At 38.9% G+C, this 18,342-nt stretch overlaps 1 protein-coding gene across 1 annotated transcript; it reads right to left on the minus strand.

Moving 5' to 3' along the window:
• Positions 1 to 376: 376 nt before the first annotated feature.
• Positions 377 to 16,103, minus strand: LOC134376619 (glycine N-phenylacetyltransferase-like). Its single transcript, XM_063095107.1, has 4 exons — positions 16,023 to 16,103; positions 4,367 to 4,474; positions 1,886 to 2,012; positions 377 to 552 (listed from the first exon to the last, which is right to left on the minus strand). Exons 1-4 carry the CDS (start codon positions 16,101 to 16,103, stop codon positions 377 to 379), a joined length of 492 nt encoding a protein of 163 aa, XP_062951177.1.
• Positions 16,104 to 18,342: the final 2,239 nt, after the last annotated feature.

The following is an 18,342-nucleotide window of genomic DNA, read 5'->3' on the forward strand; positions in this document are numbered from 1 at the left end:
GCTTAAGTGAAGGATCTGAATATGAAGTTATCCTGGATTATTTGGTGGGTCTTACATCCAATGATGAGAGTCCTTCTAACAGAGAAAAGAGGAGAGGACACAGAGGAGAAAGCCACGTGAATACGTGAAGGTGAGTTGGAAACTGGAGGGATGCAGCCACAAGCCAAGGAAGGATTCTCCCCACAGGGCTTTAGGAGGACAGTCCTGCCTGCATCTTGATTTTGAACTTCTCTACTCCAGAACTGTGAGAGAATATTTTTTTGTTGTATTAAGCCATGCAGTTTGTGATCATTTTTTCACAGTAGCCCCTGAAAACTAATACAGAAGGCTACTTCAATAGTGGGACGTGTGAATAGTGCAGTGTCTTCTATCAAACTTACATGGACGTGGGGACGCCATCGTTGGGTGGTAAGTTCTTTGCATCCACCAGAGAAGGAAACAATTTCTTTGCTGTCTCATGCATCATATAGAGGATGCATCGTGTATGCTTGACCTTGCCGAAATTAATGGCTACAAGATTTTCTATCACTTTATCCAGGCTGGACTGTGAACCTAGATGGGGAAATGAGGAATTCTATGAGATGTCATTATTCATTTTAATGTTTCGGAAAAGCTGCCCGACAGAGTTGGAAAGTTTGTGGGTTTAGTGTCATTGAATCTTGTGTTCAATCATGATATAGGCGTTCTATGATAATGGCTAACTCACTCTCACTTATTTTAAAATTTAAAATTGGGATAATACCACAAGTCCTGAATACATCGTAGAACAGTTATGACTACCAAAAGAGATGACATATAAACAAAATAACTAAAGTTTATTGAATAATTTCCATGCACTCAAGGCAGTAGATAGTTGCTATAATGGCCCCAGTTTGTTTCTGCCTTACTATCATGTTCTTCCCTTCTGAACTGACTCTGGGCTTAGCCATGTACCTTGCTTTGGCCAAAGAAACAATAGCAAACATGATTCAATATGAGATTTGAAAAATTTGTGTTGGGGCTTGCCTTTTCTTTCTGCTCTCGTGAACCCAGAGACTTCTATTTGTTGTCCAAGTTACTTCCATCACTTCAGTCAATAGCTAGCACAAACAAGCTAGCATCAATATCTAGACCTGGGATCATGACTAAACTAGTCCTACCAGCTCATACACACCCCTCCAACTGACTGCAGCTACATGGGTGAATCTAGAGGGACTAGCAGAAGAATCACCTAGCTGAGCATAATCCAAATTGCTGAACCATATGATTATGAGCTAACAAATGATTATTGTTTTAACTTGTTACTTTGGAATGGTTTGAAAACCTATTTGATAAAACCAGGATAGTGCTAAGCATTTCCTATTTAAGATCTCATTTAACGTTTAAAGACTCTGTTTTAGGTACTATTAAAATCATTTTTATATGTAAGGAAACTGATCCACAAAGAAGTTGTCATTTGCCCTAGATCACACGGCTAATAACAGGCCCAGAAAGGTCACAATGTTAGGTAGTCTGATTCCAGACAGCATGTTCTTAACCGCTAAAACACTCCTTTGTAGATTTGACAGTGTGACAGAACAGAGATGAGGCAGAGGGGAAGATCTGCTTTCATACCCATGCTTTTTAATAGATCCTGGGCACACCAGAGAATAAATCATGGGTCCTCAGCTACTAAGAAATTACATTACTCACAATTTCCTGTGTAAACCCCATACACAGCAGTTTTCAGGTTCTAATTCACTGTGGAGGTGGTGGTAGCTGAGTCAAAGAGTGGACATCAGGCTGAGTGTCCAGAGCTTAGAGGACAAGTGTGTGGGGTGCAGGGGTACTTGTTCAAGGTGAAAAGCGACCCTACAGATGTAGACACAGGAAATCTGGCAGTTGGCACACATCCCAGACCCCTTACTCTGAATCTGCAAATGTTGTTTCCAGTTGATGACTTCTGGTGAGCCAAGGAATTCCTGACAGTTCTCGGGGTCCTTGGAATAGATTTGGTAGGTATTGGTGTAGTGATTAAGGTCATCTGCCATCTCCTGTTTGGGTTTGGGTTAGGAAAAGAAAGTCAACCAAAATATTTCTGTTTAGTGATTGCCATACTAGTTTTTAGTATTCCTTTATATTATGATATTTTTAAATACTAAAATTAGTATTTTCTGCTGGAATACTGCCTTTACTTAGGAATTATTTACATTGTGGAGTCAAGAACTCCTTTATCCAATTAATAATAAAAAATGTCCTGAACAAAAATTATTCCTAATTCAGCTATTGCTTTAAAGTTTCCAATTGAATGAAGATAATTCATTTAAAATCGTTATTCTGTATCTCCATAAAACTCAAGTGAAGGAGTAAAAATAACCATTGACAAGTGAAATCTTTACCCAGAAGAATAAGTCTTGCTCTAGTGAATGGATTTTTAGAACATGTAGGCTATAAACATGCCATTGTTAAAGTCAGTACAGGTAACAGGATTAGAATATCTATCTATAAAACGGTGAAACCAAAGAAAAAGACAATAGACTAGAAATAGTGTTGCCATCGTTAAACTAACCACAATATCATCAAACAAACAAATGTATTTATTCAAATATATCTAGCAAATTTATCAAACCTAAGACGAGACTATTTGAATACAATGGAATAGATAAAAGGAAAAAGTTACTTCAACCAGTGCAGAATTAGAAAGCTTTTTTCCTCCAATATCTGGAAAATTAAACAAAAATAAACTTTCTGCTCAGCAATGATACTACTGGTCAAAATTATTTCTCATTCAGGTATCCATCGAAAATTAAACTTCTGATAATATTTTACTAATTTCACTTCTAACTAAGTTATACAAAAATGATATTGTGTTTAATATTTCTGTATTTATAAATTTTATTTTTACATGATATTTTAAAGTAGAATTATACATTTTTAGACATAAAAATATTAAATTAATTAGTTAGTTTGTTAATTTATTTATTATGGCTGGCTAGTACAGGGATCGAACCTTGTACCTCGGTGTTATCAGCACCATGCTCTAACCAGGTGAGCTAACCAGCCAGCCCTAATTTTAACTAATTAAAAAAAATTATGGACCGGCCCCGTGACTCACTTGGGAGAGTGCGGCACTGGTAGCGCCGAGGCCGTGGGTTCAGATCCTATATAGGGATGGCCGGTGCGCTCACTGGCAGAGCGTGGTGCAGACCACACCGTGCCGAGGGTTGCAATCCCCTTACTGGTCGGAAAAAAAAAAAAATTATTACACAAAATGCAAACAACAATTTCAACCATGCCATTTGCTTCTTAATTTTCTCTAATTTGCTCTGCAGTTTTAGACATTATGTCTTGCAATTGTGGATCCTATATAGGGATGGCCGGTGCACTCACTGGCTGAGCGTGGTGCAGACCACACCGAGCCGAGGGTTGCGATCCCCTTACCGGTTGAAAAAAAAAATTATTATACAAAATGCAAACAACAATTTCAACCATGCCATTTGCTTCGTAATTTTCTCTAATTTGCTCTGCTGTTTTAGACATTATGTCTTGCAATTGCCCTTTTCTCTGGTTGGAAAATAGCTATTTTCCTGCCTGACTTATAAATGGTATTATTTATCCTTAACATCTAGTTTTAGGAAAATTTCCATTAGGGAGCAACTTTGATTCTCTTCCTGTGACCTCTAGTACCACATCTGTTTCTTTTCCTGGGCCCTGTTTTATTGACTTTACTGGTGACAGTTGATGACAATACAGTGCAGCATTTCAATTTGAAGACAGTATTACAGTAAGAAGTTGTGATCTAGTGTGAATTAGTTGGTGTGGTTTCAAGGCTGGTGTTTGTTAAAGACAGGAAATATCCTCCCTCCCCCTCCCTTAGGCTAATAGTTGAAAATGAAACCAAGGTCTGCTTTATTACAATATAGGAGTCTAGCCTAGAAAATGCTCCTTTAATGTCCATAACAAAAGATCAGCTTCTTCTCTATGCCATCAGCATGATCTTAAATTAGTATGACCTTCCATTGGTTTTCTTTAATTCCCATGAGCTGAATGCAAGAAATAACAAAGTGTGTTTGGTCTTTAACATCAGCAGAATGCTGACTGGGGGATTATCTCAAAAACAAATAAAACAATGGATAAGTACCACATATACTTTTAATCAGCTTTCTCCCTGTACTACCTCGTATCCTGTTTGCATTCTGTTCCTTCCCATTTCACACCATGCTGTAATTTACTTGTGGAGTTATTACTGTTCTCCTCCAGGCTGTGAGCTTTTTGAGGACGAGGACTTGTTGACCGTCACTCTGATTCATCTCTGTATCTCTTAGGGTTGACCATATTGCCAGGCATGTGGTAGGCACACAGCAAAAATGAACACAGAGCCATATTCATTCCACAGCTGGCACCTTACCTGCTCCCGAGGGCGGACAACCACTGCATTAAAATCAGGCCACTTGTCCACCAGGGCCTTTAGCTTGAATGGGTTTCCCCGGTTCATGTGGAAGACGGTCCCATAAACCTATTGCATTCAACAAAGTGGGAGGGTCAGCACATTACAAAGGGATGGTGAAGTGCCCTGTGTTCGACCAGGACAAGGAATGTTTCTATGAAATCATGGCATTTTTTTGATCGGAAGGTACTTAATAAATAGGCATCTCTGTCAACTGGTTTTTATGTTCTATCTTTTTTTTTTTTTTTAACCTTAGCAAGAATACCTTTTAAAAATATTTGCATTGTAAAATATTTAGACCAATGCAATTTATGTATACAAATCTCTCTCATTAAACAAATTGAACTCTGTCATTATACAATGGAACAAAAAAGTTAGAATTTGTGATTAGTGCTTTTAGTACTTGCTTTCAAGTGCTAAGTTGAAGATCCTGGCACTGCCATTGTGTAAACTTGGTAAAGTTACAGACTGTCTCTGTGCCTCAGTTTCTTCATCTATAATATAGGCTTAGCTTTGAACGTGCCTCCAAAATGTTGGTGTAACAGTTAAGTGAGATATTTCTAATACATAGCAAATATCCAAGAATTCTTACGTGTTAATTTGATTACAGTTCTTTTACTTAATACTCTCGACAATTATCTGTGGTGTCAAAAGGCATCTGAACTTTCTCCTTTCACTGGGCCCCACCTTCTGTTTCCAGGGTGTGACAGTGCCCTAACCATAGGAGAAAGGTCTGTGTACACTAGATAGTTAGGGTTATCTGAGCCCAGTTTAGAGGCACCAACAGAGGATGCTCCAATCCAGGTTGCTGTACAGATGGCACATGACAGGGCAGCAGCAAAAAAGGAAACTCCCAATGTTCCTCTGCAGAGGCACTGTGCATCCTGTAGGGGCCAGCACAGATGCCCCAAAGCATTGATTGGGATTCCCCATGGCTTCCAGGTGCTTGTTAGGTGTGGTCCCTATGTGGGTCTAGGTTGGAAAGATTCTCAGTACTGAATTCTTTTTCTCTACCCAATGCTCCAGGCCCAGATGAAGTCACTCAGTGTAATTGTCTGAAGATTCATCCAAGTTAATGCAGGTATCAAAACTTCATTCCTTTTTATTGCACAGTAGTATTCCAAAGTGTGGAAGTACCACAGTTCATTTAACCATTCATCTACTGAAGAACATCTGGGTTGTTTCTAGGTTTTGGAGTATTCAAACAAAGCTGTATAGACATCCATATCTATCTATCTATCTATACTTTTTTCTTTATAATTGATACATAATGATTGTACATATTCATGGGATACAGTGCGGTTTCAATGCATGTATATATCACGTGGTGATCAAATCAGGGTAATTACCATATCCATTACTTTAAACATTTTTAGTAGTGCCACAATAAATATGGAAGTGCAGATATCTCTTTGACATACTGATTTAATTTCCTTTGGATATATATCCAATAACGGGAATGCTGAATTATATTATAGTTCTATTTTTAAGTTTTTTGAGAGACTTCTGTACTGTTTTTCATAATGACAATGCTGATTTACATTCCCACCAACACTGCATAAGAGTTCCCCTTTCTCCACATCCTTGCCAGCATTTGTTATTTTTGTCTTTTGACAAACAAGAGCCATTCTAACTGGGGTAAGGTGATATTTTTGTGGTTATAATTTGTATATATATTTGTGTGTGAACATAAACATATTTCTCTGGAGCAAATGCTCAGGCATGTATTTTCATGTTTAGTTTTTAATGAAACTTACAAATTGTTTGTTCAGTGTGGCTGTGGCATTCAACATTCCCATGACAAATGTATGGGCGATCCAGTTTCTCCTCATTTTTGCCAGCATTTAGTTTTGAGGTCCTGTTTTGCTCAAAACATGGAGGTGGACTAAGGAGAGTTGAAATAGGCTACGTGAATTATATTCCTGGTCCCAGCAGTAATTTGTTAGGCAAGTTTTTCAAGTTCTCTTTGCCATAGATCCATCATCTGTAACAGAGGGAGAATAGAATGATACTCTCCTTGTAGGAGTGCTTTTAGGTTATAAGAGTTCATAAATGAAGCCTAGTGGCTGCTGTAAGGTAAGGCCAAGGAGTGCTTGCTGCTGAAACCACAGCTTCTATGCTGCCATTGTTTCGAACCCTGAGGTTCCAGCTGCACTGTCCTATGTAAATTCAGCTTCTATTTTTTTAATTGAAACTTAATTGATTATACATATTTGTGGAATACAGAGGTGACTATCAATACTTGTATAGAATTTGTGATGGTCAAATCAGGAAAATTATTACAATACAGAATCATTCTTTGTGTCTATTAACCAATTTCTCACTGGCCCAGCTCCCTCTCTTCCTTTCCCACTTCTAGTAACCCAAGTTCTATTTTCTCTTCCTGAAAGTTTAATGTGTTAGTGTGATTGCTGTATTCCTCTCTCTCTCTTTCTCTCTCTCTTTCTGTCATTCCCCCTTAAGAGTGAGGACATGTAGTATTTCTCTTTCTGTGCCTGGCCTATTTCACTTAACACGATTTTCTCCAAGCTCATCCATGTTTCTGCAAATGGCAGAATTTCACTCCTTTTTATGGGAGAGTAGTATTCCATTGTGTATATATATCACATTTTTCTTATCTAGTCGTCCATCAATGGGCATTTAGGCTCCAACTCTTAGCTATTATAAATAGAGCTGTGATAAACATGGGAGTGCAGGTATCCCTTTGACATGATGATCTCCATTCCTGTAGGGATATACTCAGAAGTGGGATTGCCGGATCATATGGTAGTTCTACCTGTAGTTGTTTGAGAAAACTCCATACCATTTTCCATAATGGTTATACTAATTTACAGTCCAAAAACAGAGTAGAAGTGTTCCGCTTTCTCTGCATCCTCACCAGCATTTGTATTTTCTATCTTTTTGAGAATAGTCAGTCACTCTGGGGTGAGGTGGTATCTCAATGTAGTTTTGATTTGCATTTCCCCACTGATTAGTGTTGTTGACCATTTTTAAATGCATCTGGTGGCCATTTGTATATTTTTTCTTGAAAAATACCTATTCAGCTCCTTTGCTCATTTTTTAATCAGTTTACTATTTTTTACTGTTAAGTTGTTTGAGTTCCTTGTATATTCTGGATATTAATCCCTTGTTGGATGCATAATTTGCAAATACTTTCTCCCACTCTGTAGGTTGTCTTTTCAGTCTGTTAATTGTTTCTTATGCTGCACAGAAACTTTTTAATTTGATATAATCCCATTTGTTTATTTTTTCTTTTGTTGCCTGTGCTTTTGAGGTCTTATTCATACCTGCACCCCTCACCTAGAACATAAGCTAACTAATCTTTGCCCATTCTTTTTTTTATCTTTATCTTTATTTTATTTTTTTAAAATTTATTTTATTTATTGAATCAAAATCAATTGTACATGTTTTTGGGGTTGAACATTGAGATATGTTGATTAAATCAATATTACTAGCATACATATTGTTACAAATCGTAATTATTCTTTATGCCCCTTGACCAATCTCTCCCCTTCCCCCATTTCCTCCCCCTCCCCCCTCTAATTACTCTAGATTTCTTCTCTCCTTCTGAAAGAATAATGGTTATTCTGTTAATTTGTTGCCTAGATGATCTGTCTAATGCTGAGAGATGTGATCAGGTCCCCCAATATTATCATAGAGCAGATGCTTTTGTCACTCTGAAATGGGTTTTGTGGAAAGAGACATCCTCTTCTTTTCTTTGTCTCTGCTGGTGACTCTCCTTGTGTCAATGCACTCTAGTGGTTGGTAGACCATCTGTGTGGTGGTTGTGGCATCTAGCTGCTTTTGCGGCAGCCATGGTTATTGTGGTGGCTGTGGTAGGCCACCTACGTGGAGGTGCTATTTTTGGTATGCTCCTTGGCACTGGCAGTATGCGTGGTTGTGGGGTGTGTTTGGTCCCCTTCTCCATGCCTCTGGTCCCTGGGCAGGCCTCAAGGTACTGGCGCCATGTGCCTGGTTGTAGGAGAGGGGTCCAGTCCCTTTCTCCATGTCCTGGGTCCCTGTGCAGGCCCTGAGGTGCTGGTGCGGTGTGCCTGGTTGACGGAGGGTGGTCTGGTCCCCTTCTCCATGTCCCAGGTCACTGGGTGGGCCCCAAGGTGCTGGCGCCATGTGCCTGGTTGTGGGAGGAGGGTCCGGTTCCCTTCTCCATACCTTGGGTACCCAGGTGGGCCCCGAGGTGTTGGCGTTTTGTGCCTGGTGTGGGAGGAGGGTCCAGCCCTTGGCTCCATACCACAGGTCACTGGGCGGGACCTGAGGCACTGGCTTGGTGTGTCTGGTTGTGGGAGAGAGGTCTGGTCCTCTTTTCCATGCCTCAGGTCCCCAGGTGGGCCCCAAGGTGCTGACTCAGTGTGCCTGGTTGTGGGAGAGAGGTTCAGACCCCTTCTCCATGCCTCAGGTCCCTGGGCAGGTGTGCCGGGTTGTGAGAGAGAGGTCCAGTCCCCTTCTCCATGCCCTAGGTCCCTGGGTGGGCTCTGAGGCACTGGCATGGTGTGCCCGGCTGTGGGAGGGTGGTCCGTTCCCCTTTTCCATGCCTCAGGTCCCTGGGCTGGCCCCGAGGCACTGACACAGTTTGCCTGGAAGTGGGAGTGGGGTCTGGTCCCCGGATTCAAACCTCCAGTTTCCAGGAAGGCCCCAAGGTGCTGGTGGTGTGCCTGGGCCGGAACTAATTTTTTGTCCTTTGCTTCTTACATGGGGGAACTTCCTGTGGGAACTGGTACTTGAGCTGTGTGGTTGTTTAAATCGCTACTTTGCTGCTGTTTCCCTAGGGAAGGCTCTTTCTGCAGCTCAGGGTTTAATAGTTGTTCTTATAGGAACTTCCTTCTGTCCAGAGACCCAGTGGATCTGTGTTTTGTAGAATCTCTGATCTGGGCCTGAGTTTTTTCATCAAACTGCACCCCATGCAATTCTGCATTCCTGACCAGTCTTCTTTGAGTGGTCCTGTGCTGATTGAGGGGCAGATCAGTTGTCTTTGCTGTGACCCAGTGTTCCCCTGATGGGCCTGTTTCCCCCATCGCCCGTGCTCCAAACACTTCCCATGGGATGGGCCCTGCGCTGGTCCCTTGTGATGACTCACCGTCCTCTGAATGGCTCCCTTTTTTCAGTTGTTCTGGCTCCTTGCTTCTGCATGGGTCCATGGGAACCCTATTAGTGGTCTTGCTGTCGTGGGGGCCGCCTAGGCCCTCTTTTCTCCTGCTGCCTCCAAGTAACTCCATCTGAAGGGCACAGCTGCAGCTTCTGCCAGCTCCTGCTCCATGTACTCATTGGCTTGAGCCTTAAAGCCGCCGTGGCCCAAAATGCTCAGAGCAGCTTTTTCTTTCTCTCATCGTAGTTTCTTCTGCCTTCATGAACTCTGTAGGTCTCTCCTCCTCTTCCCCTGAGCTCCAGGGGTCCCAGCTTGGCTGATGTTACATTTTTATAGCTGTAAATTTGGTTGTTTTGTGGGAGACAGTGATGCTGCAGACAGTCTATTCTGCCATCTTGATCAGATCCTAAATCTTTATCTTTAGTAATCCAGCTACACCCAGCCCCTAAGCTAGGTGTCTGTGTCTAACCTATCCCCCGCCCCTTTCCAAAAAACCTTATTTCTAGATGATTCTTCTAGTGTTATCCATAAGTTTTTGCTCAAAAATTATATGAATACATTTCAATATCAGTCTGGTCCAAACTTTGCCCATTCTTTAATCCAATTATTTGTTTTCTTTCTGTTAAGTTGTTTGAGTTCCTTGCATATTCTGAATATTAATCCCTTGTTGGATACATAGTTTGCAAATATTTTTCCCATTCTTTATATTGTCTTTGCACTGTTAACTGTTTCTTTTGCTGTGCAGAAGCTTTTTAGTTTGATATGATTCCATTTGTTTCTTTTTTCTTTTCTTTTCTTTCTTTTTTTTTTTTGCCTGTGCTTTTGGGGTCTTAGTCAATAAGTCTTTCCCCAGTGCTACATCCTGAAGTGTTTCCCCTATGTTTTTCTTTAGGAGTTTTATAGTTTCAGTTTTATAGTTTCATAGTTTATAGGTCTTATGTATAAGTCTTTAATGAATTTTGAGTTGATTTTGGTATATGGTGAGAGGTGCAGGTCTAGTTTCATTCTTCTACATATGGATATGCAGTTTCCCCAGCACCATTTATGAAGTCTTTCCTTTACCTAATGCATGTTCTTGGTGGCATTGTCAAAGATCAGTTGGCTGTAAGAATGTGGATTGATTTCTGAGTGCTCTATTTGGTTTCATAAGTATGTGTGCCTACTTTTATGCTAGTGCCATGCTAGTTTGGTTACTATAGCTTTGTAATATAGTTTGAAGTCAGGTAGAGTAATGCTTTTGGTTTTATCTATCTATCTATCTATCTATCTATCTATCTATCTATCTATCTATCTATCTATCTATCTATCATCTATCTATTTTTTGCTCTGTATTGCTTTGGCTATTTGGGGTCTTTTCCATATGAATTTTAGGATAGTTTTTCTATTTCAGTGAAGAAAATTATTGGTATATTGATGGGCATTGCAATGAACCTGTAGATTGATTTGGATAGTATGGACATTTTCACAATGTTAATTCTTCCAATCTGTAAACATGGAATGTCTTTCCATCTTTTGATGTACTCTTTAATTTCTTTCAGCAGTGACTTGTAGTTCTCATTGTATAGAACTTTCACCTGCTTGGTTAAAGTTATTCCCAGGTATTTTATTTTTGGGAGTGTTATTGTAAATGGGCTTGCTTTCTTGCTTTCTTTTTCTACTAGCTCATTGTTTGAGTATTAATGCTACCAATTTTTGTATATTGATTTTGTATACAGCAACATTACTGAATTTGCTATCAGCTCTAAGAATTTTTTTGCAGAGTCTTTACTTTTCTCTATATGTAGAATCATGTCATCTGAGAATAAGGACAATTTGACTTTATTTTTTCCAATTTGGATGCGCATTATTTCTTTCCCTTGCCTGATTGCTCTGGCAAGTACTTCTAATTCTATGCTGAGTAGGAGTGGTGAGAGTGGGCATCCTTGTCTTTTTCCTGTTTTTAAGTGAAAAGCTTTCAGCATTTCTCCATTCAGGATGATATTGGCGGTGGGTTTGTCATATATAGCTTTTACTGTGCTGAGATACTTTCCTTCTATATGTAATTTGTTGAGAGTCTTTATTATGAAGGGATGTTGCATTTTGTCAAATGCTTTTTCTCTGTCTATTGAGATGATCATATGATTTTTGTCCTAGATTTTGTTGATGTCCTATATCATATTTATTGCCTTGTATATGTAATTTTTAAAAATGTGCTGCTGTCTTCTGTTTGCTAATATTTTGGTGAGGATTTTTACATCTTTGTACATCAAGGATATAGGCCTGTAGTTTTCCTTTGCTGTTGTATCTGTGTCTGATTTTGGTATCAGGGTGATACTGGCTAAATAGAATGAGTTCGGGAGAATGGCCTCCATTTCAATATTTTGGAATATTTGAAAAGAATTGGTATTAATTCCTCTTTAAAAGTTTGTTAAAATTCAGCAGTAAAACCATCCAGTCCTCAGCTTTCCTTTGTTGGAAGATTTCTGATTACTACCTCAGTCTTCTTGATCATTATTGGTCTGGGCAGGTTTTCTGTTTCTTCCTGGTTCAGTCGTAGTAGTGGGTATGTGTGTGGAAATGTATCCATTTCCTCCAGGTTTTCAAATTTATTGCTGTTCATAGTTGTTCATAGTAATTTCTAATGATTCTTTGTATTTCTGTGGAATCAGTTGTGATATCTCCTTTTTCATTTCTGAATTTCGTTATTTGTGTCTTTTTCTAGTTAGCCTGGCTAGTGATTTGCCTATTTTTTTTATCTTCTCATAAAATTAACTTTTTGTTTTATTTATCTTTTGTATTGTATTTTTAGTCTCTTTTACATTTGGGTCTGCTCTGATCTTAATTATTTCTTTCTTTCTACTAATTTTAGGGTTGCGTCATTGTTGTTTTTCTAGTTCTTTGAGGTGTAGTATTAGGTTGTTTATTTGAAATCTCTCTATTTTTTTTGGTGTAAATATTTATTGGAATAAACTTCCATTTTAGTACTGCTTTTGCTGTGTGCCATAGGTTTATGGATGATGTATCTTTATTTTCATAATTTCAAGAAATTTTTAAATTTCCTGTTTAATTTCTTCCTTAATTCATAGGTCATTCAGGAGGATGTTGTTTTATTTCCATGTATTTGTATGGTTCCAAAGTTTCACTTGATATTGATTTTTAGTTTTAATACATTGTAGTCTGTGAAAATACTTGAAATAATTTCAGTTTTCTCAAATTTTGGGGGACTTGATTTGTGACCTCACATGTGATCTGTCTTGGGGAATGTTCTATGTGCTGATGAGAAGAAAGTATATTCTGTAGTTGTTGGATGAAATGTTCTGTAAATATCTATCAGGTCTAATTGGTCTAAAGTGTAGCTTAAATCCTGTGTTTCTCTGTTGATTTGTTGCCTAGATGATCTGCCCAGTGTTGATAGAGGGGTGTCATGTCCCCAACTATTATTTTCTTAAATTTATCTCTTTCTTTAAGTCTAATAGTGTTTATTTTATATATAGGTGCTCTGATATTGGGTGCATATATATTTATGATTGTTATGTCTTCTTGGTGGAAGGATCCCTTTATCATTATATAGCACCCCCTTCTCTCTCTCTTTTTATAATTTTGTACAATCTATCTGATACATGAATGGCTACTCCTGCCCATTTTTTGTTTCCATTTGCATGGTGTATATTTTCTATCTCTTCACTATTAGTTTGTGTGAGTCCTTACAGGTGAAGTTGGTTTCTTGTAGGTGGTATATAGTTGGGTTGAGGTTTTTAATTCATTAGATCAATCTATATCTTTTGAGTGGCAAATTTAATCCATTTACATGTAGGGTTATTATGGAAATGTATTGTCTTACTCGTGGCACTTAATTGCTTTTGTATGTTGTTTTAAATATCTTCTGTTCCTTCTTCCCCTTTTATTGTTTGTCTCCAGTATTTATTGTTTTTTTGAGGTGGTATGGTATTGTTTTTCACTTTCCATTTGCATATATGCGCTACTAGTAGGGTTTGTTTTTTCTCATATATTCATGGCGGTGATTATTGTTTTTTGGGTTCCAGGTACAAGACTCCCTTGAGGACTTCTTGTAGAGCTCATTGTGTGGTGGTGAACTCTACCAGTTTTTGTTTATCTGGGAAATACACTGTTTCTCCTTCATTTCTGAAGGATAGCCTTGCTGGGTATAGTATTCTTGGCTGGTAGTCTTTTTCTTTTAGTAATTTGAGTATATTATCTCATTCTTTTCTGGCTTGTAGAATTTCTGCTGAAAGTCTACTTTTATTCTTATGGGGACTCCCTTATAGGTGAGAATGCTTTTCTCTTGCTATTCTTAGGATTCTGTCTTTGTCTTTGACTTTTGGCAGATTGACTACAATTTGTCTCAGAGAGGACCTGTTTAAATTGAATTTGTTTGGGGATTTTTGAGCCTTTGGATCTGGCAGTTTGTATCTTTATCAATACCTGGAAAGTTTGCTGCTATTATTTCATTGAATAAGTTTTCAATGCTTTTACCTTTCTTCTCCCCTTCTGGAACACCCATGGTGGGTGGATGTTCATGTGGTTAAGGTTGTCTGATAGCTCTCTTAGATTCTCTTCATTTTTTAAAATTCTTTTTTTTTCTTCTATTTTTCTTTTTTCTTTTTTTCTTGGTTCACTTGAATTATTTCAAAAAAGCTGTCTTCAAAATCAAAAGTTCTTTCTTCCACTTGTTCTAGCATACCTCTTAAGTTCTTATTTATTTTTATTTTGTTGAATGAGTCTCTCAGTTCCAGTAGTTCTGCTACATCTTTTGGTTTTTGGTATGGCATTTATCTCTTTGTAAATTTCTTCCTTCCTGTCTTAGATTGTTTTTCTTATTTTGTTGTGTCATCTGTCTGAGTCTTGTATCTCTCTAAGTTTCTTTATGATTGTTTCTTGGAATTCCTTTTCAGGCATTTCATGTGTTTCCTGTTGTTTTGGGGTCTGGTATTTAAGAATTATAGTATTCCTTTGGTGGTGTAATAGTTTCTCATTTTTCCATATTCTAGTATCTCAGTGTTAATGTCATTTGGTGGAGTGGTTGCTTCTACTACTTTGAAGTGGCTTTTGAGTAGAAAGAATCCCTCCTGTAGATTTCGTTTTATATTGCCACTTGGGTGGGGTTTTAGCTTTGGTTCCAGGTAGATTCAGTAGTTCCATGTGGTCTGTGGCTAGAGCTACATGATCAGCTGGATGGGTGGGGCCAAATGGGCAGCTGTGGCAGATGGGGCCAAGTAAGTGACTAGATGTCTGGGGCCACCCTGGTGCTCAGGGTGGCAGGGGCCTCTTGGGTGTCCAGAATATTTCAGCCATGTGGGCAGATGGGACCACATACTCAGCTAGGAATGGACATCTCTGGTTGGCTGGAGTGGCTGGGGCTACATGGGTGGCTGGATGACTGGCTCCCTATGGGTGGGAGGGGCTATGCAGGCAGCTGGGGGGTGCTGTGTGGGTGGCTGGGAGGTTGGGGCTGCCCATGTGGCCAAGCAGTTGGGGCCATGTGAGCATTCTGGGCCCTACAGGTGGCAAAACATGGCTGTGTGGGTGGCATGGGCTACACAGTGGTGTGCACTATGTGGGACCAACTCCTGTGTGGGAAGAAAGGCCACAGCTCTGGGACTAGGCATTGGCACAGGCAACCACAGCAGTGGTGGGGTGGTCTGGGGCACAAGAAAGAGGAGGGTTACCACTGGGAAGTGCTCATGGCCAAGCAGAGTCTTTTCTCTGCAAGGAAAATTTCCTCCTTTGCTGATCCTGGTGTCAGAAACGTGGCAGCAGCTGAAGCTGCATGCCTCTTTCTCCTTTCTACACCATTCTGCTTGTTTTTCATGCTCCATAGGTTCCTCAGTAGGCTTCTGCTACTCTCCCACTAATGTTCTCCCTCCTCATACTTAATTGTCCATTCCTTGCTCTGGTCCCCTTCTCCTATTTTTAGGTGGGAAAAAAAGCTTTAAAAAATTGGTTACTGCTTTCAGTAATCATTTGAATGTTAAAAATAAAAAATAAGTAAAAATATGCATAGATTCAACCCTTTTGTAACAAATATTGTCACCATAAAGAATGAATAATGTATAATCATTTCTAGGTTTCTTTCATGAGTAATACATAGACTTGGGTTTTGATGAAATAGAACTTGACCAATTATATAATTCCAATAATATACCTGGTGGTTAACCTCCCATCTGGCACAAATGTTTAGAAATTAGTATGTATTTAAATCAGCCTTTTAAAGATAAATTTGGAAAAATTTCCAGTGTCATCGTGAAACATTTTTTGGATGTAAACAGTGAAATGGTTTTTGAGTCAGCAGAGTAAGCAATATTTTGCCATTTATTTTTTAATATCCGGGAAGTCACATTACTGAGACCTGTTTCCTCTTCTGAGACATGAGCATCTCCTTACAGAGAAGTTACATGAACTAAGCGAGATGCATACTGCCACACAGTAGATGCTTAGTAAAAGCTCGTTCTCTTTCCCACCTCTGTCAGAGGCAGGAAAATGCAGCCATTTATTTCCCTGAGAACGTCACACTCTCACCTTTAAGGACTCAGGGAGGCTTTTCCTCAAGGATTTCTCTAGCATCTTCAGCATCTGTGGACTGTGTAAGTGGAATATCATGGTAGTTACCTTAGCCTAGAGAGAGGAACAAGAAACATCCAGGAGTGAGAAGATGTTTTTCTTAGTCTGCTTGGACTACTATAAGAAACTATCATGAATTGGGTAGTTTATGCACAACAGGAATTAATTGCTCATAGTTCTGCCACGTGGCAAGTCCAAGATCAAGGCACTGGCAGATTCAGTGTTTGGTGAAGGCCTTGCTTCTGGTTCACAGATGTAGCTGTGCCCTCACACAGTGAAAGGGACAAACTAGCTCTCTAGGGTTTCTGTTATAATGGCAGTAATTCCTCCCTTCTTTTACAAGTCTTATAGTTTTAGCTCTTATATTTGGGATTATGATCACTTAAAGTTATTTTTTTAAATGTGTAGTGTAAGGATTGTTATTCATATTCATTCACTTAGCATCATTATAAAAATTAATTGATCATATATGCATGAATGTATTTCTCTAGTTTCTATTTGGTTTTATTGATCTGTATGTCTATTCATATGATAACTCTACACATTTTGATTACTGTGGCTTTATAATAAGTCCTGAAATCTGATAATATGAGTCTATTGATTTTATAAAAGCTTTTGTTTTATTTAGGTTGTTTGCATGTAAATTTTCAAATAAACTTGTGAATTTCTACTAGAAAGCTTTTGGAGTCAGAAAACACAGCACACCTGGCTCCTAGGCAGGAGCCAAGGGCAGCATCCCTCACCCAGAAGCAAGCAAGGAGCATGCCAAAAGCACCACTTCCATGCAGGTGGCCCCCCACAGCCACCTCCACAGCCACAGCTGCTGCAAAAGCAGCTCAACACCACAGCAGAAGCCACAGTGGCTGTGCAGTTGGTCTACCAGACACTCGACTGCAGTGACAATAGGAGACTCAACAGCAGAGACCAAAAAAGGAAGAGAATGTCTTTCTCCTCAAAGCCCACTCCAGCATAATAGAAGCAGCAACTGCTCTACCATGCCCTTGCTTTATTTCTGATTATAGTCATTTCTTCTTTCTCCCTCTCTTTTTATTTTTTCCTTGGACTGAGTGGTTTCAAAACAACGGTGAGAGATGAATCTAAGAGGCAATCTACTATATATCCATTAAAAATGGGGGAAAGGGGAATAAGCAGCATTTATATTTTGGAAAGACATCAAAGTAAAGGAGCAGTCTTTGGAAAATCCGATCAAAAGAAGGAAGATCTATGAATGCCCTTGGCATATGAGTATAAACCAAGCAGCCCAGTGGCTTTTGGAGATTGTTCAAAATCAAAGAATATGAGGAGAAGAACCAGTAATCACTGAGGAGACACTGTGTGTTGGCTTAGAGAGGGTTGGAGCTGAGGACCAGAAAATTGCAGCAGGCACTTTACAGCAAATGTGTACTGTGGACTTAGGAGGACCATTGCATTACTTGATTATCACAGGGAACAGCGTGCATCCACTGCAGATGGAGATGCTGGGTCTGTTTCCATACCAGAAAATAGCTCAGAATCCTAGAACATCGATAGAATTTGAACATAGGTATTTTCTATTATGCGATGTTAATTTAAATCATATATGCATAACATATTTGGTATATGGTACACATACTTGTGTAACAAATTAAACAGGTCCTTTGGCTTAAAAAAAAGCTTCTGAAATTTATATTGGGATTGTAGTGAATCTATAGGTCAATTAGGCAAGAGGTACCATCTTGACAGTTCATAAATGTGATATATCTCTCCATGTTTTTAGGTCTTCTTTAAATTTTTACCAACATTTTTTAGTTTTTGGCTTATTAGGCTTGAATATCTTTTACTAAATTTATCTCTGCTTATTTCACTATTTAAATGTTATTATAAACAAGTTATATTCTGAGATTGTATTTATTGATTTATTTATTGTAACGTTTACATGTACATTTTTGTGGGGCCTAGTGTGTTGTTTCAATACATGCATATACTGCACAATGATTCATTTAGGGTATATAGCATAGGTTTTTACCCATTAGTCCACCACCTTTTCTCCCCTCCCTTTCCCTCTTGGCCTCTGGTAATTGGTATTCTACTCTTTACTTCTGTAAGAACCACATTTTATTTTTAGATTCCACATATTAGTAAGATTATGTGGTATTTATCTTTGTACTCCTGACCTACTTCACTTAACTTGATGGTTTCCATTTCCAACCATGTGGCTTTGAATGATAGGGCATAATTTCTTTTTATAGCTGAATAGTATTCTATTGTGTATATACACTACAGTTTTTTAATCCATTCA

The sequence above is a fragment of the Cynocephalus volans genome, chromosome 4 (genome assembly GCF_027409185.1).
Source record: "Cynocephalus volans isolate mCynVol1 chromosome 4, mCynVol1.pri, whole genome shotgun sequence".
Classification (NCBI taxonomy): Eukaryota; Metazoa; Chordata; class Mammalia; order Dermoptera; family Cynocephalidae; genus Cynocephalus; species Cynocephalus volans.